The 25,574-nt window shown below is 36.6% G+C and overlaps 5 protein-coding genes across 8 annotated transcripts; 3 read left to right on the plus strand and 2 right to left on the minus strand.

Moving 5' to 3' along the window:
- Positions 1-299: 299 nt before the first annotated feature.
- LOC125870966 (DAR GTPase 2, mitochondrial) lies at positions 300-6,451 on the minus strand. Its single transcript, XM_049551523.1, has 9 exons — positions 6,191-6,451; positions 5,036-5,205; positions 3,882-3,986; positions 3,562-3,639; positions 2,731-2,881; positions 2,530-2,600; positions 2,240-2,336; positions 1,820-1,992; positions 300-1,061 (listed from the first exon to the last, which is right to left on the minus strand). Exons 2-9 carry the CDS (start codon positions 5,201-5,203, stop codon positions 816-818), a joined length of 1,089 nt encoding a protein of 362 aa, XP_049407480.1. The 5' UTR covers positions 5,204-5,205; positions 6,191-6,451; the 3' UTR covers positions 300-815.
- A 96-nt stretch (positions 6,452-6,547) lies between these two features.
- LOC125870965 (pentatricopeptide repeat-containing protein At1g18485-like) lies at positions 6,548-9,315 on the plus strand. The gene has a single exon (XM_049551522.1). It carries the CDS (start codon positions 6,548-6,550, stop codon positions 8,975-8,977), a length of 2,430 nt encoding a protein of 809 aa, XP_049407479.1. The 3' UTR covers positions 8,978-9,315.
- Positions 9,316-9,834: 519 nt separating this feature from the next.
- On the minus strand, positions 9,835-12,424 carry LOC125870238 (xanthotoxin 5-hydroxylase CYP82C2-like). Its single transcript, XM_049550614.1, has 2 exons — positions 11,369-12,424; positions 9,835-10,561 (listed from the first exon to the last, which is right to left on the minus strand). Exons 1-2 carry the CDS (start codon positions 12,332-12,334, stop codon positions 9,935-9,937), a joined length of 1,593 nt encoding a protein of 530 aa, XP_049406571.1. The 5' UTR covers positions 12,335-12,424; the 3' UTR covers positions 9,835-9,934.
- Positions 12,425-14,052: 1,628 nt separating this feature from the next.
- LOC125870237 (pentatricopeptide repeat-containing protein At5g12100, mitochondrial) lies at positions 14,053-16,477 on the plus strand. The gene is given in 2 exon segments (XM_049550613.1): positions 14,053-16,442; positions 16,445-16,477. Coding segments are annotated over 2 exon segments (2,379 nt in total). The 5' UTR covers positions 14,053-14,096.
- A 1,357-nt stretch (positions 16,478-17,834) lies between these two features.
- Positions 17,835-25,039, plus strand: LOC125870239 (serine/threonine-protein kinase BSK7-like). Of its 4 annotated transcripts, XM_049550618.1 has the most exons (14): positions 17,951-17,969; positions 18,052-18,108; positions 18,977-19,044; positions 19,342-19,523; positions 19,617-19,834; positions 20,288-20,423; positions 21,086-21,219; positions 21,321-21,426; positions 21,697-21,782; positions 22,594-22,782; positions 23,577-23,729; positions 23,954-24,067; positions 24,255-24,520; positions 24,600-25,039. In XM_049550618.1, exons 4-13 carry the CDS (start codon positions 19,445-19,447, stop codon positions 24,498-24,500), a joined length of 1,461 nt encoding a protein of 486 aa, XP_049406575.1. In that variant the 5' UTR covers positions 17,951-17,969; positions 18,052-18,108; positions 18,977-19,044; positions 19,342-19,444; the 3' UTR covers positions 24,501-24,520; positions 24,600-25,039. The 4 variants fall into 4 exon arrangements, with proteins under 4 accessions (XP_049406573.1, XP_049406574.1, XP_049406572.1 ...); XM_049550616.1 differs by having other exon boundaries at positions 17,835-18,108; positions 18,894-19,044; XM_049550617.1 differs by having other exon boundaries at positions 17,835-18,108; positions 24,603-25,039.
- The last annotated feature ends 535 nt before the right edge of the window (positions 25,040-25,574 follow it).

Consider the following 25,574-nt stretch of genomic DNA (forward strand, 5'->3'; position numbering starts at 1 on the left):
ATTGTTTGATGTACAAGGTACCGGGTTTTTTTTTCCAGTCATACTGAAATATAGGTTTTTGGATGGTGAAGCGCCACTCTACTGCAAATGTTTGAACATATTTCTTATATCAAATGGATATGCTAGACCGTGGATATATATGTACCACTTTTTTTAACGAGGAATGGATCTGCTCTAAATCGCAAAGTTAACGGGGCTATAATTGCCCCTTTTCCCTCTTGTATATTTAACACAAGACTTACAACAATACCAGTTAAAAATTAGTGCCATTTTTCATATAATTCATATTACCTATAATAACAGCTAATTTAAAACTTGATCATGACAATCCTTGTATTCCGCCAAAGATAAAATGGTTCAGATAAAACACAATGGTTAACACCAAAACCAAAAGAGGTACAAAGTGAGTACTGCATTCTTCACCATGTAAATGAAGGGAGTACATATGTAGGATATGTATTGTTTTTCAAGGCAAGAGTATGTACAGCAGAATCATCATCCGCGACTTACCCGAATTTACCAAGTCCAAGTTCAGCAGCATGTATTCCGCCTGTGATAAACGCTAATGCAATTTCCAGCTGCATTTGCGCCTTTGATATCACGGTGAAGGGAGTCCCCTATAGCAACACAATCGGAGCATCCACAACAGAAGCCCTTTCCATAGCTGACTTGTATATTATCTTATCAGGTTTACCCATCCATTACAATTCTCAAACCGATGTAGTTGAATACATAGACAGTCCCCTAAAGTTGTCACGTCTTTTCATTTAGACACCTCAACTAACACTGTCATGACTCGCGTATAAGACTTCTCCTTAGTTATTATTTGGAGCAAGGTCTAGAGTATAATGACCAAGCCTTCCAGTACGATACAGATTAAGCAACTTAGCAGCCACTTTATGAACATAGTCATCCGAATCAGGAGGTAGATTAAAAGCATCGCGAAGAACAGCAAACTCTGCTTTGATGAGCCGTGACATAATTTCCTCATTGCGTAGATTGCCATTGAATGATGAAACTGCTTCGAAGAGCGTTCTTCGAACTTTGTTCACAATGAAATCCTGTATGAATAATCAGAGATGTCATATCTAACAAGGAGTTGATACAAGTCAAAGCTAAAAACTTGACAATTTCATGTTCCATTGCTTAATAGTTGTTGATCGACATGAATGTGATGATTACAGGATCTACCGAGGTTCCACTTATTCAACATTCAAATTATCAAATTGTGTAACCATATGTTGCTGTATTCATAGGCACATTGTCGAAAACTAGATCATTCCTGAAGCTATGTCGCTCGGACCCTCAAAAGATGTCATCGGATCCTCCAAAAAATCATAGCTTTTGGAGGGTCAGACACGTAGATATTTTTGAAGAGTCTGAGCAACATAGCCCTGAAGTAGTCTCATTTGTCAAAGGACTGTTTTCTTTCTCTCTGCTAGTGATTGTAAACATAAATTGAAGGCTATTGACAAAAGATAAAATGCATACCAACTCCGAACACTATTGGTAACGTGGGAATTTCGGAAATCATACCTTTTTCCGGATATACATAAGGCGGGGAACCACAATGAACATGTTATTTTAAACTAACTGGTTTTGCCTGACAATAATTCAACTGGTTTAGGGAAAACAAAAGTCTATTGTAAAGGCGCAATAACAAATGATTGTTGAGCTTATTATTCGAAATGCAGGACATAAGCAAATTCAACTCGAGCTTGACATACAGTTGGTACTTAGTATGCAATGGAGCTTGTGATTTGCATATAGTGAAGAGGAAAGAAAGACGTTATAATATATTTCCTGTCAAACTGCTTACCTGTGTGTGATCTGTTAAATATTGTCTCTTCTGTCTTCTCTCTAACTCAGAACAATCATCAGCGCCTGATAATGACAAGTTGGCCCATTTCTTATATTCATCACTCAAGTTAAAGATGGATAGAAAATATTCCGCAAGATCCACTTCCCCGACCAAGCAATCTCTGATAGCACCTGCATTTAGAATAAAGGAACATAGAATATCTATCAGTTGGTAGCTCACTTCCGCATTTTCCACTTCCTCACTTGTCATGGTACTTTCTCTTTGTGTACAGTGTTTTCCCAATTAATGTCTATCATTCCTTCTTTTTTTCCTTCAGTTAACAAGAGGAGCAGGAGCTGTGAGAGAATTGCAATTTGTGATTATGTTCTGATGAAAATCCAAAAAAGTTGGCGGGAGATAATGTTTTGGAAATTGTACCTGTTAAAGCTAGATTGGAGCACACATCTGCATCGAGAATCTCAGCCGGGAAAGCACCAGGGGTGTCTAACACATAAATACTAGGATGGCTTGCGATCTGATTTTGTAAAAGTAGTTTCATCAAGGTATGACTACACAAAAACAAAAATCAAATAGAGAACAGGAAAGCTATAACCCCGTAAGCTGAAAATCAAGCCCAGGTACTATGCAAAAAATCCCTAATCTTCTAGTTCACAACTTGCCTGGTTGAAAGAAAAAAAACTGTGTTTCTACAAAAAAGAAATAAATACCTTCAAGCCACTAATATTTTTTGTCTCTCCTGGATGAGGACTCACTATGGCATGCTTTAATCTTCCTTTCTCTACAAAACAAAGAATGTTTCAGGATGTTTGGTTTAGATATGTTCTATACTCTAAGAGAGTTTTTTAAAAACACGAGAAAACAGCTACAAGAACTTAACAACTAACAGTTTGTACTAAAAGTTGATGTACCTGCTGCACTGATCCTTCCAATTTGATGCAATGAGTTGGCAAGGGCAGACTTCCCAACATTAGGAATGCCGACAAGCATTAATGTAATTGTCTGATCCCCATGACCAATCTTTGGTAATTCTCGAACTCTGGCTCGCAGAAAGTTCAGTAACTGCAAGTCTGCAACATGTCAAGATTTATATCTGATGCAAATGAGCATCACATGTGAAATAAAAGGTCTTCGGATTAACTAGTGATGAACATCAAGACCTACACCTTTTTCGTTAGTAGAATATCAATGTCAACTCTACAATATTAGTCAGATTGATAAACATACTCAAATGGACGCAAGCATTTTGGGTGCACCGTCAACCAAATGGCCTTATGAACTCAATGCAAGCTAGAGAACTTGGTGTGATAATTTATATAATTTATGAAGGGGGGCGTTGGAGTTGTCTCCGTGTGACCTATATGTCACGGGTTCAAGCCGTCGAAGCAGCCAGTAACCCTTCATTAGGGTAGATTGTCTACATCACAACCCTTGAGGTCTGGGCCCTTCCCCGGACCCCATATGAACGCGGGATGCTTTGTGCACCGTGCTGCCCTTAATGAAACATAGCATCACTGGGGTATAGTACTTATACTAAAACTTGGCCTGTTAGAGCATTGACCTCATATGTTAACATTAAAGTTCAACTCTATGCAGGCTTAAGTCTCCCTCTATGTACCTTTTGATCTATGTGTAATATATGTTGAGAACAACAATTTGACATCAAACCAACAAGTGTTGCTACATTAGAACAATTTGCAAATTAGAACATGATCAACTGCAGAAAACTTTCAGATGATTACCTCTTTGATGTTATCCTTATTATGGGAATTGACTCCAAAAACAAGACACTTTTGTTCCTCAAAGTATTTCAGCCATTCCTGCAGGAAACAAATGTAAATATCTGTACATGTAAACAGAAGCAACCAAAAATGATATATGACAAAATCTGCAATAATTTGGGACTGGAAGTAATGCCTAACAACAAAAAGCTATCATGTATGCTGCTCATTATCATATAAAGGTGTGGCTAGAGAAGGGGGTATCGAGGAATCAGCTAGATGAATAATTGTCAAGAGAAGCAGCAACCAGCTCACTAAGAAAGTGAAGAGCAACACATCACCTTTAATTGAATGTGATTTGCTAAATCTGTCTTATTCAGAATTATAATGCGCCTCGAGGAAGGTGAATGATGCTTAATTAGCTCACATGCTGATGATAAAGGAATCTGAGAAAAGCCAAAGGGGAAAAATAAGAATAAATAATTAGAGGATAGATATACAAGCATATCCTCGTAAACAAACGAACTGGAACATGATTGAACATATATCGAATTATAACTGAGTCCTTAACGAAATACTCGCCATGAATGCCATTGACAATTTTGCCAAGTTTTCAAATTTATACATGGTGGTGTTGGAGGCCTTCATAAGGTAGGGGTAAGGCCTTCATAAGGTAGGGGTAAGGTTTGCGTACACACTATACACCACCCTCCCCAGACCCCACTTGTGAGATTACACTGGGTTGTTATTCTTGTGGTGAACTGGTGGTGGTGTTTGAGCCAACTTGCATAATCTTCTACTAAATACGCCAAGCAGTCAGCTAAAATCCACAAGCACAGGTGCTGAGTAATCCAATCCATCAAGGATGGAATAGATGGGCTCACCACGAGTGTTGTAGCTGGGGTTCAAGCCTTGAGCCTTCAGGTTTCTACTAATATGCCTGAACTACTCGGACAACCTTTAGGAACTTGAAAATTATATCAATATATCAAGCAATGATGTTACTTGTCCTTTTTTATCTCTTTATGCTCATTCTATATACACTTGTGTATTTGTTTTCTTATGTTTGTTTTGATACTTCAAATCAACATAGAAAAAGGCCTTGGATGATAACGAATAGCTGGTAAAAGCAAATTATCTACCAAAAGAGGCCAAAAGTAATGGTCTATCACAGAACTGGTGCATACTTCTTGATCTGCTAAACTCCAACCGACAAACCACACTACACAAAGCCGAACTTCCCAATTTTCCATTAATTGATATGTACAGATCATGCAGGATGGATTCATACAAGGTCAACACTTGTTGACAAGAGGACACATGTCTAAGAGAATAAATAACTTATTCACAAACATAATATATTATTCAAAGACCACATCACAAAACAAAACATTTTACAGAGTAATACTAGCAAGCTTGTTCTGACGTTTAATCAAACATATACCGGGCAACAATTTAAAGGAAAAGATCCATGAAGGATAGGGTTTATACATACCCGAGCATCTCTGACTTCAAGGAGAATATTAACCAATGGGATCCGTTCGGTTATGGCACGAGATGCTGCAGCCATGTGAGGTGTGTACCACCATGTTGAGCCTTTGTTCCTTGCGACTTCCATAATTGCATTACCTATCTTTTGAACTAAACTGCCCTTTAATGTCATTCCTGAAAAAAAAAAATAAGCTGGATCGGTGCATAGATGGATTAGCATTTTCCCCAAAATCCCAAGTCGAAGCAAAGTATTTTTATTTCCATATATCATTAGACATGCATACAAATCAACCACTACAACTACTACTAATGCTACTCTACTACTAAGTCCCAAACAAGTCGGGGTCCGCTATATGAATCCCCACTTTCATTTAAGCACATTTCATTTGACAAATTAACCACTCATTAGCAATAATTCAAAAGTACACTCTCCCCAAAATATCTACCAGCAGTGGAGGATAACTACCAGCATTATGCTTAGTATAACGATCACGAGTTAATCCTAATTTATACCCTTTTCTAGAACACACACTTAGGCTCAAGTAGGAGAAAAACTCGCAAAGTTTTATATACTCCTGAACCTTGATAATCCTTTATGTTAGAAAAAGTGGGTCAGTTTTGATCCAAGACTAAGTGAGAAGTACTACTCCTAATTGAAAAGACTGAACCTTGAAATGCCTAAAAAGCAAGATAAGATAAATCTTTTCCAGAAGCTGCACACCGAAAACAATTTCTTTTCAATAACCATGGTGTCCGAACCCACTTCCGCACACCTTGACTAGTTCTACGGGATACCTCCCACCTCCCACTAGCAACAAGTACCAGGTACAAGGTAATTCTATCCACCAAGCTAGAGCACATGGAAACAATCACCTAGTGTTTATCTATGCTTAGATTAGAACCCGAGACCTCGTATGCTCAAGTCTCTTCATTAACCACTAGGCCTCACCCAAACACCACAAATTGGGAAGGAGGAATTGTTTGGGTGGGGGGCTCCATTATCAGAATTAACTCTAAACTCATATAAAGTGGATAAAGAATGAATTTTTTTTTTTTCACATACAATAAGAAATCAACCAAAAGATGCTAACTTTAAATGCTAAAGCAAGTTCACAAGCTCAAAGAAACACATAAAAGTGTATAAAGATTCGATTTTTACCTGTTTGGGGATGAAATTCCAACAATAGAAGTAATCCCTTATTCTTGAAAGACAGGGTTTGTTGCCGCTGCTAGGTAGTCTTCTTCAACCCTTTTTGCTTCTTTATGGGGCTAAGAGGACCAAGAAGGCTGGCCAGTCAGCACTCCCAGCACAGCAAGCATTTTTGTGGGAAGTATGCCGTGAAGAGGAAGGGCTGTTGGTATTTGGGGCTGCAAAGTGAAAGCAGGTGTGTTTGGGGCTATTGGTATTTGGGGCTGCAAATAGCTGTGTTTTCGACTATTAACTCGTTAATACATAGCCTAAAGTCATATATTCAAATGAATGAGTCTTCTTTAGTTTCCTTTAATTTTACACCTAATGTTCCACCATGTTCGAATTTCTCGTATAGCTTCTTTTCCTCTTCTCATCTTCACGAAGTCTCTACAAACTCTCACTGATTCATCACAATCCTCTCAAAAAAACCCAAAAAATCTCCTCAATTTCTGCTCAACGACCAAATCTCTTCTTCAAACCCAACAAGCTCACGCTTTTTCCATCATCAATGGCTTTCTTCCGTTCAGCATTTCCATCTCCGCAGCTCTCATCCTCCGTTACGCCGCTTTTTCATCAGACCCAAGAATCGTACGGACAATGTTCAACCAAAGTCTCCCTTTTTCCCGTTCGGCGTTTCTTTACAACACCCTTATTCGAGCTCAGACGATTTTGGGTGTTGTGGGTGTTCTTGAGGTTTATAATGGGATGTTGAGAAGTGGGGTTGTGCCAGATGATCATACTTTCCCTTTTGTGATTAAGCTTTGTACTGATTTTGGTGAGGTTCGAAAAGGGTTGGAGGTTCATGGGTTGTTGATGAAATTGGGTTTTGATTATGATGTGTTTGTGAATAATACATTGATGTTGTTTTATGGGAGTTTTGGTGATTTGGTGAGTGCGGGGAAGGTATTTGATGAAATGTCTGAAAGGGACTTGGTTTCATGGAACAGTATGATTCGGGTTTTTTCCGATAATAGGTGTTATTTTGAAGGTATTGGGGTGTTTAGGGAGATGGTTATGCGGTCTGAATTTAAGCCGAATGTGGTAAGTGTTGTGAGTGTATTGCCTGTTTGTGCTGTGCTGGAGGATGGGATAATGGTTAGTGAGATTCATTGTTATGTGATTAAAGTGGGTTTGGATTGTCAAGTGGCTATCGGGAATGCATTCGTTGATGCATATGGGAAGTGCTTGAATGTTGAGTCGTCAAGACAAGTTTTTGATGAGATGGTTGAAAGGAATGAGGTTTCTTGGAATGCAATGATTGGTACCTTTGCTCATAATGGGTTTAATAACCATGCGTTGGAAAGTTTTAGGTTTATGATTGATGGAGGTTGGAATGTAAATTCGACTACAATTTCAAGTTTGTTACCTGTCTTGGTTGAACTTGGAAAGTTTAACAAGGGAAGAGAAGTTCATGGTTTTTGTCTAAGAACAGGTTTAGAGTGTGATGTATTTGTTGCCAACGCCTTGATTGATATGTATGCAAAATCAGAGCGTTCAGCTGAAGCATCTGCCGTGTTCCACAAAATGTGTTCAAGAAATGTTGTGTCGTGGAATACAATGGTTGCAAATTTTGCTCAAAATAGGCTAGAGTTAGAGGCTATAGGACTTGTCAGGGAAATGCAATCTAGTGGTGAAACTGCAACATCTATTACACTAACAAATGTTCTTCCTGCATGTGCACGAATTGGTTGTCTTCGTTCAGGAAGGGAGATACATGCCAGGTCAATAAGGAATGGGTCTGTAATTGATCTCTTCGTCTCAAATGCTATAACCGATATGTATGCAAAATGTGGTTGTCTAAATCTGGCACAAAATGTGTTTGACATGTCTCTTAGAGATGAAGTATCTTATAATATACTCATTGTTGGTTATTCACAGACAAGTCATTGCTCAAAGTCTCTTGTACTGTTCTCTGAAATGGTGCCGACTGGGATGAAGCACGATACTGTTTCCTTTGTTGGTGTTCTCTCAGCTTGTGCAACTATTTCTGCGATTAAACAAGGAAAGGAAATCCATGCATTTGCAGTGCGAAGATTGTTTCATGAACATCTGTTTGTCTCAAATTCTTTCTTGGATTTGTATACCAAATGTGGACGGATTGATCTTTCTCAAAAGGTTTTTGATAGGATTGAGAACAGGGATGTAGCATCATGGAATACTATGATTTTAGGGTATGGGATGCTTGGTGATATACATACTGCAATTGATATGTTTGAAACCACGCGAGAGGATGGTGTTGAACACGACTCTGTCTCCTATATTGCAGTTCTATCAGCATGTAGTCATGGGGGATTAGTTGATAAAGGAAAGAAATACTTTAACGACATGCTTGCTCGTAACATTGAACCATCACAGATGCACTACGCTTGCATGGTTGATCTTCTTGGTCGTTCTGGGCTTATGGATGAGACCATTAATCTTATCACACATCTACCATTTGAACCAGATTCCAATGTTTGGGCTGCGCTCCTTGGAGCATGCCGTCTCAATGGAAATGTGGACTTAGGTTCTTGGGCAGCTGAGCACTTATTTAAGCTGCAGCCGCATCATCCTGGATACTATGCTCTTCTCTCAAACATGTACGCTGAAGCAGGGCGGTGGGGTGAAGCTGATAGTATAAGAGAGTTGATGAAACTGAGGGGAGTGAAGAAGAACCCTGGATGTAGTTGGGTTCAAATTCAAGACAAGGTGCATGCTTTTATTGTTGGAAAAAGACTTGAAGGATTGGATGGAACACTGGTGAAGAGGACTTGAACCACCACACTCTTTAGCATGAGATTTTGAGTTTTGCTTGTCTACCATTTCACCGTCAAGACATCTTGAAAGTGAATCATCCAATATCGAATGTATCTAGATGAGTTAGATGTGGATGGAGAGATGAATGAAGAATTGAAGAACCCAACAACATCGGAGATGGATAGCAATTCTTTGCTCTTGAGCTATTTTAAAGTTGAGTTAGACTCAACATTCATTTAACGTGTTATCACAATCAAGTCCCTATTGTTGAGGTCCCGAGTAGACTATTCACGCATCCAATATTAAAAACATGTAAATAAATTTTTTGAGCATACAAAAGATGATAAATAAATCTCACACGTCAAAAATAAATAAAATTCTAAATCTCGTATATCACTTGAACAATAATCCTCACAAACAAAAGAAAAAAAAATCACATTTCTCTCTTAATAGTTTTTCAGTCTGTACACTCTAACTGAAGGGAACCAACAATAAGCCCCAGTGTCCCACCTCTTCCTAATAGTATTTTGATTTGTTTTATCTCTTTCTCAATACTTTTTGACTCTACCTTACCTCTTCATTGTAAATCTCTCATACCTCTTCAATCTCATTTTGACATGTTCAATTTTTGTCTTCGACAAGTTGAAGACTTATCAAATTCTATTCTCTCCAAATAGTTGTTCCGTCTACTTTATCTCTCCTCAACACTTTTTCAATCTACCTTGTGTCTTCATCGTAAATCTCTCATGTGCATCTCCTTTTGACATGTTCAATTTTTATCCTTGATAAGTTGAATAATTGTCGAAGTCCTATCTTATTACCTCTTCTCAATAGGACTTGACAAGTGATATTTTACTACCTTTTGCTTGCTAATTGGAATAAGAGATTTGATACTCAAATTATTTCTTCATATATACAATATACATCCACAAAGTACATACATAACAAAAAGAAAAGAGTGGATCATTTTACATCTTAGAACTTATAGAGCACAGAAGGAAAGCGAGGAGTAATCATCACTTCTATAGGATTTACTTTGCGCATTGTCATGCCTAGCCCTTCTTTCATATCCAACGGCTCGTTCGATGGTGTACTAAAATCAAAACCTTGGAGCAAATGAGCTATTGCAAGGTGTGTCACTTGAGTTGCATAAGTGATCCCTGGACAAGATCGTCTTCCAGAGCCAAACGGGATGAACTCATATTGTTGGCCACGAACATCACATCCTGCTTGACTAGTCAAGAATCTCTCTGGATCAAATGTATCAGGATTCGACCAAATTTTAGGATCTCGCTGCAGTTTCATAGTATTGACCCACAATCTTGTACCTTTCGGAATGTGGTATCCTTGTACAATGCAGTCCTCTATTGATTCATGAGGTACTAACAAAGGTGCTGGCGGATATAATCGCAGCGTTTCTTTAACGACAGCTTGGAAGTATACCAAATTCTTGATATCACTCTCTTCTACCCATCTGTTTCTGCCAACTTTTGTGTCTAGCTCTTCTTGGACTTTCTTCATGACATCCCTACGGTTTAACAATGTAGCCATTACCCAATTTAAGTGAATAGCAGTCGTGTCCGAAGCATCCAACACCATACTCTGTGGTAGAAAGAACCGTTTAAGAAAAACAAGACAAGAAAGACAAACAAAAGAACAATCTTCTTAAACAAAGTACTCCTAATAGACAGCTCCTAGTTACACCATTATATATCCATTATGTTGGGATCATGCTAAATGGTTGCACAATTCAATTCAGAACACAAAGTCTCTCCATATCAGACTTGACATAAAGAGTTAATAGTTGTTGTAACTAAGCTGATAGGTGCACGTGACTGACACCCAATGACTTAACTGTGCATCGAGCAAACCAACTGAACACCTACCCATTTTTGATGATGCTCAGACTCTTCAACAATGACGCCTCACTCATATCAGATCCTCCAAAGTTATCCGACACACACCGAACGATTATTTTTGAAGAGTCCGAGCAACATAGCCCATGATCATGAACATATACACACAAAGCATCTAATAAACATTCATAACTTTCATAGTGTGCATATTCACTATCAATACATAGAAAATATATTCATAAACTTTTAAGTCAATTTCAAGAAAAGCAATGATCTTCCAAACCAAGAATCTATCGGAAACAACCTCTCTACCTCAAAGGTAGGGATAAGATCCGCTTATATCTTACCCTCCCCAGACCCCACTTGTGGAACTACACTAGGTATTTTGTTGTCTATGTTGCTCGAACTCTCCAATAATGTTGCCACATCCGTGTCAGATCCTTCAAAAATGTATTTCTTTTGAAGGATCCGACATGCACCTATGACATTTTTGACGAGTCCGAGCAACATATCAAGAAAACAATGTATATATAGCATCAAGAGACGTACTCACCAGAGCAGTAGCTTTAATGGTGGTTTCTTTACTATGACCATCTGCAAAATCTTCATTGCTCATCATAGAAAGCATAACATCAATGAAATCTTGTTCATTTCCATCAACAACATCAACTCTTTCTTTCTTCTTCAAATGTTCATCCAACCAATTTTGTAAAACACAATCAATATCTTTAAAAGTCCTTTTCATAAACTTAACATGACCTTGAAAATCAATCCATTTGAATAAAGCAATAGGAAATGCATCCCATAACACAAACTCCATTGAAATAAACATAAAATCCTTCAAAGCTTTCTTAAACCTCTCAGCTTCTTCTTCATTTCCCCCTTTTTCAACCCTTCCATAGCTTTTTCCAGCTATCATTTTCACTATCAAGCTCAAAGTTAACTTTTCTATCCAATTAGTAACATTAACTTTCACCGGAAAATCAACATTTTCTCCGGCGACTGAAATTAAAGAGTAAAGCTCATTGATACTTGTTTGAATTTCAGAAACCCTAACAAATTTCAATTTTTCTAACCTGCTACTCGAGAGAACTTCCTGAAGAACAATTTTTCGAATTTTCCTCCAATAAGGACCATAATTAGCTAGAAAAAGCATAGCGTTGTTATACCCGATGTACTCACCGGCTAAAGACGCCGGCCGGGCGGCGAAGGCTTTATCGTTGGTGCTCAGGCAATCCTTAACGGCGTCGTAACTGCTGACGACTAGTATACATGGTAGACCTAGCCGGAAAGTGAAAACAGGACCGTATTTGTCAGCTAAAGTTGCTAGTTTTCGACATAACGGGATGTCGTCGGCGCCCGAAAATTGGAGGAGATGACCGATCACCGGCCAGCCACCGGAGATCTCCGGCGGTAAGGGGTTTTGAGGTTTTAAAATTTTCCATATGAAAATTGAGGAAAAAATAAAAGCTATAAGTAGTAAAATTGCATTAAAATGAGAAAAAATATAATCTTCCATTTTCGTTAAATTATTTTCAACCAAAAAAATTAAGTTTTTGATGTGTTTATAGGCACTAAAATGATTTATAATATGGTTAGAATATGTTTTATTCCTTAGTCGGCCTATTCATGAAAAATAAATTAGTTGAGCCAAGTTTATCAAACTGTAGAGATAAGTTATACAAATTTGTCAAATTATAATTAAGATAAGTTTATTACATATAAAAGTCAGAGATACAAGAAATCATTAAATTTAGCTTAAAGAATAAAAAATTTCATGATAAAAACTTATTTAACGTAAATTAAATTAGTCGAATCAATGAACTTTAAATAGCAAAATAGTTAAAGAAAAATGTGCATATGAAAGCTAAGTCATAAATAAGTACAAAGACAAAGAGATAACATGGTAATTTAATTATCTATGGGATATTAGTACTCCAAGATGGAGACAAAGGCATCATAATCATGCTTACTTAGATTGGGGTAATAACGATTAAGATATTATTACAGTCTAATTAAGTTGATGACTCTATTGAATTTGAAAGTAATGTTTGTTTGGATGTTACCTATTGTTACTTTAGATAAGATACTTGTTACGAAATTGAGTTATGTTCAAGATTTATTTAATGTGATAACAGAGTTGGACTTTTGATGTTGGGCCTTGAACAATTTATTCACACATCTTTGTTGCAATTTGAATACCGACTCGATCTGAGCTCTCTCATTCTCAATTTATGCCTTCAAGAGGATTAGAACCTCTACACTCTTTAGCATAAGATTTCGAGTCTCACGTATCTACTATCTCACCACCAAGACATCTTGAAAGTGAATCATTTAGTATCGTCTATCGGATGTGTCTGAATGTGGGAGGGAGATGGATGGATGACTTAGACAATCTTCCCTCATGTGCTAATTTTTATGATTGCGTTAGACTCAATGTTCATTTGATATGATATCCGACTTAAAACCCTAACGTATCCACTACTTAGTAGTATTCACGCATGCAACAAGCATTTGAATATATATTTAATTGAAATTTTAAAATAAAGGAGTACTCACAAACCTCCATAAAATTATATATATTTCTTCATGTGTTGTATTATGGCAAGTTTGAAGGTAGCACCCCTAGTTTCCCTCTTTCAACTTTCGATCACATCATCACGTTTGCTATTGAAGATTCTATTCCTAATATCCAAATTCAATTTTCTATTTTTATAAGTATTAAACACGAATAAACTTTTATCATTCTATTAAGTCGAATTGATGAATGATAACAAATAGGTATCATATCTATAAACTTTTATCATTCTATTATGTCGCATTGATGAATGACAACAAATTTAATTTTCGATCTACCTTATCTCTTTATCGTAAAGTTTTCATACCTCTTTACTAAGTCATATGTACGCATCTGTTTTTGACATGCCCAATTCTAATCCTCGATAAGTTGAGTACTTGTCTCTATCTAATCACATCTTCTGAATAATTCTTCTAGCTCATATCTTCTAAATACTTTTTCATTACCTCTCACACCTCCTCGTTGAAACGTCGATATGAAGTTTGGAGTACTTTTTAAACTAAGTGGGGGAAGATTAGCAACGATTAACAAACTATATTTCTTTGTGAACAAAATCCAAAAGTAAGGGACAAAAACACAATTTTTTAATTTAATTTTTAGTCCTTCAAATCCATAGTAAATAACAAATGAACCTACATATTTTCCAAAACTATAACTACTCCATTCAACAAGCACAAAGAATTTGCAGAGTGAGTCCGTCAATATGCTTAAGCTCCATCGTGCTTTCAAATTTGCCGGCACCGGTAATCACCATTTTCCCTGCAAATTTTTCCGTGCAACTCCATTTCTACACCAAGAAGAACTCAGTTCAATCAACAATGAAAACCCCACAAATTCTTCATCCCAAAATCTTGAAGAACAGCTCCGGCAGCTCCGGATTCTACTTCAACAACGTCGTATGGAAAATGCAAAAGGAATTTTGGGTACCCTTATTCATACAAGTTCAGTTTCTCAACTTTATTCTCTCTTTACACCTTCCCCTGCAAAACCCCTTTTCTCAGATTTGCTGTTTTCACTGTATTTAGAGTCGAAACTCATTAACCAAGCTGAAGAGCTTTATTCATTGATAAGGGAAGATAAAAAGTTTCCATCTTTATCAGCTTTCAATGTGTTTCTTGAATCTTTGAATAGTTTAAGGAAGTATAAAAAGACCCTTGAAGTTTTTTCTGATGTAATGAAGTGGGGTATAAGGGTTGATAAGACTAGTTATGGAAAAGCTATACTGTCGGCGGTGAAGTTAGGGGATATGGGTAAGGCTTTGGAGCTTTTGGATTGTATGAGAAATGGTAGGGTGGGTATGGATAAGTTTGTGTATAATGTAGTCATGGGTGGGTTGTGTAAAGAGAAGAGAGTTGTGGAAGCACAGAAACTGTTTGATGAAATGCTTGAGAGAAGAGTGGCGCGGAGTATGGTGACGTATAATATTCTTATGGATGGTTATTGTAAGATGGGGAAGGTAGAGGAGGCTTTTGAGTTGAGGGAAAAGATGAAGAATGATAATGTGGAGCCTAATATTGTGACGTTTAATACGTTGCTTAGTGGAGTTTGTAAGTCGGGGAAGATGGCGGAAGCTAATTGTATAGTGGAGGAAATGAAGGGTTATGGATTTGTACCTGATGGGTTTACCTTTAGTATACTTTTCGATGGGCTTTCGCGATGTGATGATGTTAATTCCTCGTTAGCGTTGTATGAAGAAGTCGTTAAGACAGGGGTGAAGTTGAATGAGTATACGAGTAGTGTTTTATTGAATGGCTTGTGCAAGAAAGGGAAGACGGATAAGGCTGCAGAAATTTTGAAGAAGATGCTGGGAAATGGGCTTACTCCTACAGATGTGTTGTTTAATACCATTTTGAGTGGCTATTGCAAAGAGGGCAATATGGAGAAGGCTTATTTAACTATTGACGAAATGGAGATTTCTGGGGTGAAGCCGAGTTGTGTCACATTTAATACTCTGATCACGAAATTCTGTGAATTGGGTATGATGGAAGAGGCAAACGAGTGGTTAAGGAAAATGCTTGAGAAGTCAGTTTCCCCTAATGTGCAGACGTATAACATCTTAATTGACGGATATGGGCGCACGCGGGAATTCGTGAGGTGTTTTGAGATTCTCGAGGAGATGGAAAATAACGGATTGAATCCTAATGTAATTACCTATGGTTCTCTAATCAATTCTTTGTGCAAGGATGGTAGGCTTCTTGAAGCTGATGTAGTCCTAAGTGATATGATCAGTAGAGGGGTTAAACCAAATGCGCAGGTCTATAATATGCTTATAGATGGACATTGTATGAGAGGAAGGATGACTGATGCTTTTAGATGTTTGGAGAAGATGCTACAAAGTGATGCGGAAACAACACTCGTTACATACAATACTCTATTAAATGGACTTTGCAAAAAGGGTAAGACCAAAGAAGCTGAGGAGTTGGTCGTGGATATTCAACTCAAAGGTTTCATTCCAGATGTTATCACATATAATTCTTTAATCTCTGGGTATTCAGATGCAGGGGACACCGAAAAGTGTTATGAAATGTATGAGAAGATGAAAACCTCTGGCATAAAACCTACAATCAACACAATTCATCCTCTAATTAGAGTGTCCAAAAAGGGAGAGAATGGACTGGTGTCAATTGACAAAATTGTTGAAGAAATGTCTCAGATGGATCTTTCTCCTGACCGAGTTGTATATAACGAGCTCATCCATTGCTATGCTCTACATGGAGAAGTTCAAAAGTCACTTGCTATGCACCGAGAGATGGTGGAACGAGGAATTCCTTCTGACAAAAGGACGTACAATAGCTTGATTATGGTGCATTTGAAAGAGGGAAAATGTCAAGAAGCCAAGAATCTTGTTGATCAGATGAAGGCTAACAGTATCATTCCGAATGATGAAACTTATAATATTTTGGTTGAAGGGCATTGCAAACTTAAAGAATTTTCCGGTGCATACATTTGGTACAGAGAGATGGTTGACAACGGTCTTATCCCAGCAGCTAATATTTGTGACGAGGTGTTATCTGGCCTTCGAGAGGAAGGAAGATTGGAAGAGACACAGATTATATGTTCAGAAATGAGTTCTGAAGGAATTGAAGAGTGTAACACAAATGAGGATCAGAGAAGACATTGCACTCCAGCTCTTTAGTTTAGAACTTTGGCAGCAAATGAAAAGCTTGTAATATATTCAAGAATCAGTATTATTCTTGTTAATTTATTTCCTTGTTGACATTCATTTATTCTCTTATACAAGATGAGATGGATTTCATAGTTTCATAAGTTATTCCTTTTGTGATTTTTAGTATAGGTCTCAGTAGTTAGTGAGTAAATTTTGTTGTGATTGGAATTGGATTTTTCAAGTGAGTTGGTCAAGTCAATCATGGTGTGTCAAGTGACCTAGGTATGAAAATAAACTTGGTTCATCCTATTGAGTATTGATGATGTTAAAATTGCATATATACTTGGAAATTGAACATGGTAAGCTATATTCTCCTGTCTCTGTGACACTTTTCGCTTTTTTAAAGTCAAGTCTAATCTTTGAAGTTAAATTGATTAGATCAACTAAATATGTGTGGCACTCTTAGTTTCTCGAGAGTTACGTTGACTAATCTTTGAAGCTGAATTTGATTAGATCAACTCAATGTATATGACACTCTTCGTTTCTCAAGAGTCATGTTGACTAATCCTTAAAGCTAAATTAAATTAGATCAACTCAATATATGTGCAACTTTCACTTTTCGAGAGTCAAGTTAACTAATCTTTGAAGCTAAATTGGACTAGATCAACTCGATATTTATTTAAAAAATTAAATATTCAAAAATAACAAGTTGCAACTATTCTCATATTAAAACAAAATGTGACGTATAAATTATGACAGAGTGAGTAGTTTCATTTGGAGAACTTAAGTGACATCTTTAAATAATGTGAATCACTAGAGTTAATTATATGATCAACGTACAAGTTTATGTTGGAGTTTGAATCACCCTAAAAATTTAATAAAAGCATGAGATTCAACTATTTAAACTAGTAATAATCTCAACAAACAAAATTTTTCTATAGTAATATATTAGTAATATTAAACAAGCAAGATCTCCCTTCAAATTCGATTCAATTGATGAATCTACTGAAGTATTTTTACATTTTCTAGTTTCAACAAATTACTTAGGCCCCGCCCCGTTCATCTTTAGCTCGATGCACAAGTACTATCTAATTATGCATTCCGAAAGGATTATCCATTAACCATTATTCTATGAGAAAAAATAAAAAATAACAAGCAAATTATTAAAAATTAATTTATTGGAAAAGAAATAAACTCACTATTGAATAATAATTGAAAAGAAAGAAGGTAAGGAGACATAATTGATCAATTATGTGGTATGACAAGTTTTAATTTTGTCAAATACTGACAACTTTTTCTTAATTTTAAAAAGACAAATGATTATGGTTCTTAGGTGTCCCTAAATATAGGAAAAGGACAAGCTTATGTAGGGTGGAAAATCATGAAAGAGCCACGAAAATTGTGCTTTAGTGTTAGTACTCCAAAGAGGGATCTGTACAATCACATTTTTCATTCCATCTCATCTACTCTGTAATTGTTTATATGTATATTCTCACTTTCTACTAACTCCTTTCTCTTTCTTCTCCACTTTATTGATCATTTGTGTCTACAGTTAATTTAAACAAAGAATCACGAATTTACTCCACTGTCAGCAGGAGCTGTTATTTGGGTTAGTTTCTATATGGGTTCTTGTTGTTTTTGAGTTTTGTATGTGGGTTTTGGTGCATTTAGCTTAAAGTTTTAATCTTGATGTGGGTTGAAGAAAGAATCAAGATTTCATTTTTAATGCTCTTTCTCATGTGTTTCTTGAGCTGTATGTTGATATATGTATATATGTAGATGGTTTTTTATTTTTTATGGTTGTGTGTTTTAGGTGGATTTTGTATGCATTTAGCTTGAGCTTTGATTTGCCTGTTGACCTATATATAACTTATTGGGTTAGTTTCTATATGGGTTCTTGTTGTTTCTGTATGTTGGGTTTGGTGCATTTACCTTAAAGCTCTAATCTTGATGTGGGTTGAAGAAAGAATCAAGATTTCATTTTTATTGCTCTTTCTCATGTAATTCACTGAGCTGTATGTAGGTACATGTGTATGTGTAGATGGATTTTTATGGTTGTGTGTGTTTTAGGTGGATTCTGTATGCATTTAGCTTGAGCTTTGATTTTGACTTGGGTTGACCTATGTATTACTTATTGGGTTAGTTTCTATATGGGATCTTGTTGTTTTTGTGTTTTTGTATGTGAGTTTTGGTGCATTTAGCTTAAAGTTTTAATCTTGATGTGGTTGAAGAAAGCATCAAGATTTCATTTTTGTTGCCCTTTCTCATGGTTTCTTGAGCTATATGTAGATACATGTATATATATGTACTTGGGTTTTTATGTTTGTGTGTTTTAGGTAGATTTTTTATGCATTTAGCTTGAGCTTTAATTTTGACTTGGGTTGACCTATATAGAGTTCAGGTGGTGGTGAAGTTTTCTGTTAATTCAGTTGAAAAAGGAAGATTTTTGATGGGGGCAGAATTTGGTTTCTTTGCAGAAAAAGTTCGTGTTTTGGAATTTATTACGTGGATTTTCAGTTCGCTCAGCTTTTATATGTTAATAAAGGTACTTTCTTGTGCTGATTCTGCTTATGCTATTAGTTTGATTTCTGATGGAGCACAGTAAAATGTACATTATGCATATGGTGTTGTCGAAAAAAGATTGGCCTGAGTAGATAGAAATGGATATAGACAATTTATATAGCCGACTCCAACTAGTTTATGTTCAAGGGAATTGTTAATGAATGACAATTTTGTTGCATTTCTTTGAAACTTGATGAATTCTGTCTTTTTCTGGTGTCAATAACAAAGATTCCTTTCAAGAACAAAAATGCACTTGAATTGACAATTTGGTTCAATGCAGCCAAATGCAGATCTTAAAGCCGCATAAACTGTAATTTGTCGGGTTGTTCTATAAACTCCAAGCTACTATATCTTTAAAGACTTTAAATCTGTTGGATAGTGTGATGGGCTGTGAAAGTTCTAAACTTGCCTCGTGTTGCTGGACTGGAGAGAGTGGCCCCATTCATGAGGCTCAGAATCCTGGTATGTATATCTTTTATTGAAATATGTTCTATATCACCATCCTCCTGCAGTGTTTAATAATTATTATTTTATTTGTTTTCATGCTTCTCGTAGATGAGGAAAAAAATGAAGTTAGTGATTCACCTGCATTCTGCGAGTTTACATTTGAGCAGCTCAGGATTGCTACATCTGCATTTGCTGTAGAGAATATAGTTTCTGAACATGGTGAAAAAGCTCCAAATGTTGTTTATAAAGGAAAGCTAGAGAACCAGAGGCAGGTTGCTGTTAAACGCTTCAACAGATCTGCATGGCCTGATTCCCGGCAATTTTTAGTAAGTGCTTGTCTGTTAATTCCTTGGTATATTTCAACTCTATGGAAAAGACGTCCCCATATCCATCTACTAAAATGATATGATTTCCTATTTCTTTTCTTATATTAAATGTTGTCGATGATATTCGCGACAAGAACAGAAAATTTAAAATAAAAAAGTAATGAGAATAATTGGAGATCTTATTGAGTATTTGGCTGGCATCATTCCAGTTTAGAAACTTTTTAGTTACTCCTTATATTTTGTACCTGATGCATCAACAACAAAATGGAAACAGAGAAATGAATTCATGCCTAAGATTTTCGCTGCTTCTGTAGTGGTCGCACTCTTGTGAATGCATTTTGTAGCTTTTAGTTAACTTGTGATTTACCTGCTGACAAATACTTAACTCCTCAGTAGATTGTGGTTAAGCAATAGATTCGGACTTGATTTTCTCTCTTCATATCAAAACTTCAGGAAGAAGCAAGGGCTGTTGGTCTACTCCGCAACAATAGGTTAGCAAATCTTCTTGGCTGTTGTTGTGAGGGTGATGAGAGGTTGCTAGTTGCAGAATTCATGCCCAAAGAGACGCTTGCAAAACATCTTTTTCATTGTAAGTGCATTCACATTGATTCTTTTGTTTTCCACCTCTGGACTGGTTTCACTCCAAGGTGGGCCTAGAGTGAAACTAATTCAGATTTAGTCGCTTGCGAGTTGCAGATACTGGTTGTTTAATTGTTTTAATTTTCTTCACTTTCTCTATTTATTCCCTACATTGGTTTGGGGGGGGGGGGGGGGGGGGNCAGATGGCCTCCTTATATGGACTTGGGCAATCCTCCGCTCATGAGCTAGTTTTTGGGGTTGAGTTAGGCCCATGTGCCATATCTTTACAAATATAAATGTTGAATACTAGAATTGCGGAACCTTGGGTTCATGCACTGTTCCATTTTAGAGAATGATTTCCCAAACAAAGCCTAGGTTTCTAATTCTGTTCTCAGATATATTTGCGTATCAGAAATGAGATTGTGAGTGTTTCTTCATCAAAAAAAAAAGAAAAGAGATTGTGAGTGTTTGCTAGCAAATCCATACACAAAGTTCTTTATACAGAGTTTACATTATACTGACCATCAGCTTAGCGGAAAATGAGATTGGATCCCTATTTGATTTAACTGCTTTAAGGAAGACTTAAAAATCATGAATTTACTTAGAAAGATAACATATTTCTTCGATAGTGATTCATAGAATTCAGTACTTATTTGTGAGAGCTTAACTCAGGGGACACACAACCAATGAAGTGGGCAATGCGGTTAAGGGTGGCATTGTATATTGCACAGGCTCTTGAATATTGTACCGGCAAAGGACGTGCTCTTTATCATGATCTTAATGCTTATAGAATATTATTCGGAGAAGTAAGTTGATAGTTACATCTTCAGTCTTTTCATTGGTATAGTTATATTTTGCAATTCAAGTACTTAAATGCCTTTAATGGTCTCCTCCGTCTATTTCACAGGATGGTGATCCCCGACTCTCTTGCTTTGGTTTGATGAAGAACAGTCGAGATGGAAAAAGTTACAGCACAAACTTGGCATTTACTCCTCCTGAATATTTGAGGACAGGTAAGAACTATCCTAATAAACAAACACAGCCATCTTAAGGCACTTTCTAATATTACAATATTAAAGGGGAATGTTTTCTATGAGCTACTTTGACTTGATAAAAAGAAAGTAGCCACTTTGACTGTTATAGCATTGGTGTAGCCTTGTAGGATTTTGTTGCAATCCATTCAATGTGTAGGCTTCATTGAATTCATGGTGTTAACTACATTTATATTTCTTGTATTATTGAAATTGTTTTAGTTCGCTCAGTTCTTTTGAATTTTTTTGCAGGTAGAATCACCCCAGAGAGTGTGATATTTAGCTTTGGGACACTTTTGATTGACCTTCTCAGTGGAAAGCACATCCCTCCTAGCCATGTATGGTTTTCCTGAAAAATTTATTTCCTTTCTTAGTTAAATGCTCCTTACAACCATATAGCTCGCACTTTATTGTGACTAGAGGACATGACAATGAGTCCTACATTCTTTCTAGTTTCTCTTCGATATCTTTCTGTGGCTACATAAATAGATTTTCAATTCTTTTCGATCCAACTCAAGTTTTGAGTTTGAAGGTATCATATGCTACATACTTAATGACAACTGTAATCGTAAGGTGTCATTTGCACTTTGGGTGAGCTCTACATGATCCTTCTTATCACCAAAAAATGATAATTCCTTGTTCTGGCTCAAGGGTACTGACTTCTTGGCTTTTGGGATAGTCTAAATAGTTTGACATTGCCTTTGACACTTGGCCTGTCCCGTTTAATACAGACAACGATTGCAATACGTTGTGAAAATAAACAGGAAATGCTGCCACTTTTTGGGCTTTCTGAGTATGTTCCTACAAGAAATATTATTCAATCGCTGTCTAAAAGACTTGCATCTAATTCTTTGTTCTAATTTCCTAGTACTGCCCTCCTCTTCTTCAGTGATCTAGCTTGTTGAACTTAGTACTGATTCTTAGAATCTTACTGGAACAATAAGAATCATTGTTCAGAGAATAAGTGGTCATATTTTTAGTTGTTCTGTCTTCGAGAAAATGAAAGATGAGAAGTTAAACATGAATCTACAAAAAGCTTGCCAACATTGTTAAAGTCAGACATCAAATTAAAGAAGGGTTGGGGTGGCGTCCATTTTCACTTAAGATGCTTGCAGAATACTGAAAGCACTATGTATCTACTTATGTCAGGCACTGGATCTGATAAAAGACCGGAATCTTGAGATGCTAACTGATTCTTGCTTGGAAGGTCAATTTTCTACTGATGACGGAACTGAATTGGTACGGATTGCTTCGAGATGTCTCCAATATGAGCCTCGTGAGCGGCCGAATCTGAAGTCATTAATTTCTGCATTATATCCTCTTCAAAAAGAAGCTGAGGTTTGTGCTTTTCATATATGGTCTAATATCAATTATTAGCTTCAAGATTTTTATAGATCTGAAATTTCTATGCATTATGTTGCCGGAGCTGAATTTAAATGGAGAAACATAGTCAATGGGGATGACAAGTGGAGAACTTTTTTATTCTTTCTCATACCATTTACAAGTGGTATACCAAAAAGAGGAGAAACCTCATTCTCAAAAAAAAAGAGGAGGAGAAACCTAGAGAGAATGGTTCTTTCCAAAAGACACCCAATCCTCTATAGTATGCACACATGAACTACAGGGTGCACCAGTAGAAAATAAGAGATCGGACACTAGTGACTACTACTCAAATGAGCAAAGCTCATCTCCACCCCTTCAAAAGCTCACTTATTTCTCTATTTCCAAATGACCCACATTAAAGCAAGAGGAGTAACATTCCAAGCCTTGGGCCTTCTTCTCCTAGCTCCACCCTTCCAGCTGAACGTCAACTCCTTCATGGATTTTGGCATTACCCAAGAAATGCCGAACCATAAAATATCCTTCCATAACCTCGTGGCTAATTTGCAATGTAACAAAATATGGTCCACATCCTCACCCGCCTCCTTACAATGGAAACACCAGCTCAAGCAGACAACCTCTCGTTTCCTAATATTCTCCACCATTAAAATCACCCCTCAAGTAGCTAGCCACATGAAGAAGCATACCTTCCTCGGCACCATTAACTTGATTTTGCTTATAGTAAAATGGCAGAAATCATCTATTACATGACATAATTAGCTGGTTTGAAGTTTTAGTAACTTGTTTTTCAGGTTCCCTCTCATGTATTAATGGGTATATCATCTGATGGCGAAACTATGCCTCTATCTCCACTTGGTGAAGCTTGTTTGAAAACGGACTTGACTGCTATCCATGAAATCTTAGAAGCACTTGGATACAAAGATGATGGGGGAGCAGCTACTGAGGTTCGTCTATCAATAATTTATCTTTCTGGTGTTTGTATATGCATGTTTTTGAACTTCTATAACCTGTTCCATGTGAACACTTTTTGTCCGGTTCTGCGTTATGCACGTGACTCATGTGTTTCAACTTATTGCTCATTCATATTGTAATCATATCCAGTTTATGTCTTTGAAAGCCAATTTTATAAGCATCTCATGATATCAACACTTTTTTTTCTTTCTTGCAGCTTTCGTTTCAGATGTGGACAGATCAGATGCTGGAAACGTTGAACTCAAAGAAAAAGGGTGATGCTTCTTTCAAGAACAAAGATTTTAGTGCTGCCATTGAATGCTATACGCAGGTTAGAAATCCACCGTCCTCTTCTAAACCGACATGTATTTTCATAAACTATCTGGCTTCCCCCTTTCCGAAGGGAACCTTGGCGTAACTGGTAATCTGTCATGAATGTTTATGCTACACACTACCGTGCATTGATTTATTCTATTTTTGAACTATCTCCTTATTTATTACTTTGCTTGCTCTTGCAGTTTATTGATGTTGGAACCATGGCCTCACCAACTGTGTTCGTTCGTCGTAGTCTGTCTTATCTCATGAGTGATATGCCACAAGAAGCTCTCAATGATACAGTACAAGCACAAGTGATATCTCCTGTTTGGCATATTGCATCATATCTGCAAGCTGCTTCTCTTTTCACATTGGGAAGGGAAAACGAGGCACAAATCGCACTTAGAGAGGCTGCCATACTCGAAGAAGAGAAAAACGCATCTTCTTGAAAGTGGCAACTGGAGCTCATGTAAGTATCATCGTTACTTTTTAGTTCGAATCCTCGTTTACTTGGCATATAAATCACATAAGTTCCTTCTTTTTTCCAGTAGAAATGTAGATGAGCTATCGATATGTCACCTCGTGTGTACGATGGTTAGTAAATTGTGTCAATAGAGAATTCTTTTGCAACATAATTGGATGAGGTTGCTTTGTATCTACAAGTTAGTCCTTGTTAATTTCGTGCCATGGGGTTGTCCATCATTCCCGAGTTTTGAAGGTTGCGGTTTTCCCAAAGGGTTGGCTCCAAATAGATTTCTCGATCATGAAAAAAACAATACCATAGGTTCCTAAAGATACAAGACCTATGGAAAAAGTATGAAGAGAGACTAGCATGCTGTAATTTTTGTACAGTACTATATGGTTTTATTATTGTGGGAATAATTTTACAGAACTTATTTTTAAGTATTGGCAACTTATGTAACTTGCAAATTATTGTTTGTACTTCCTTTATGACCAAAAAATAAAATAAAATAATTGTTTGTACTGATGTATCCTTTCTCAAAATTCTTGCTTGTAGCATCATGTATATTTTATCACCAAAATATACATGCTAGTCTAGGGGTGTTCATGGTTCGGTTTGGATTGGTTATTAGTTAAAATCAAAATTAAACTAACTTAAATCGGTTTTTAAATTTCTAAAACCAAACCAAACCAAATAAAAAAAATAACCATCGATTTGGTTAACGTCGGTTTGGTTAGATTTTTTTGGTTCGAAATTAATAAGTTTGTTGAGGACATACGCATCTTGATAGACAAAGACACTTAGTACATGAATAATTTACAAATAAGCTATTACACGAACAAAGTGATTCATCCAATGTATCAAGTTTCAAAAACTAAAAAAACTCATTGTCAATAGCATAAAATTGGTTCACTATTTTGGAGATCTCAATATCTTACCAATAGACTTTTTAATAAAATTACACCTTAAAATATTGAGAAATTACTTCTCAAAAAAAAAAAAAACCAATATTTCATAGTCAAAACTAATCAATTACCATCTTCTTTAGGTTGAGCTTTAT

The sequence above is a fragment of the Solanum stenotomum genome, chromosome 7 (genome assembly GCF_019186545.1).
Source record: "Solanum stenotomum isolate F172 chromosome 7, ASM1918654v1, whole genome shotgun sequence".
Lineage (NCBI taxonomy): Eukaryota > Viridiplantae > Streptophyta > Magnoliopsida > Solanales > Solanaceae > Solanum > Solanum stenotomum.

Excerpts from the sequence above, each read along its gene's own strand:
- LOC125870238 (XM_049550614.1), bottom strand. The coding sequence starts at position 12,334 with ATGGAAGATTATATTTTTTCTCATTTTAATGCAATTTTACTACTTATA. Across the intron at positions 10,562-11,368 it reads CCATTAAAGCTACTGCTCTG|AGTATGGTGTTGGATGCTTC; the intron begins GTGAGTACGTCT and ends TTTCTACCACAG.
- LOC125870966 (XM_049551523.1), bottom strand. The coding sequence starts at position 5,203 with ATGACATTAAAGGGCAGTTTAGTTCAAAAGATAGGTAATGCAATTATG. Across the intron at positions 2,337-2,529 it reads AAAATATTAGTGGCTTGAAG|ATCGCAAGCCATCCTAGTAT; the intron begins GTATTTATTTCT and ends TTACAAAATCAG. Across the intron at positions 1,062-1,819 it reads ATTTAACAGATCACACACAG|GATTTCATTGTGAACAAAGT; the intron begins GTAAGCAGTTTG and ends TTATTCATACAG.
- LOC125870239 (XM_049550616.1), top strand. The coding sequence starts at position 19,445 with ATGGGCTGTGAAAGTTCTAAACTTGCCTCGTGTTGCTGGACTGGAGAG. Across the intron at positions 22,783-23,576 it reads CTCTTCAAAAAGAAGCTGAG|GTTCCCTCTCATGTATTAAT; the intron begins GTTTGTGCTTTT and ends CTTGTTTTTCAG. Across the intron at positions 24,068-24,254 it reads CCATTGAATGCTATACGCAG|TTTATTGATGTTGGAACCAT; the intron begins GTTAGAAATCCA and ends TTGCTCTTGCAG.
- LOC125870965 (XM_049551522.1), top strand. The coding sequence starts at position 6,548 with ATGTTCCACCATGTTCGAATTTCTCGTATAGCTTCTTTTCCTCTTCTC.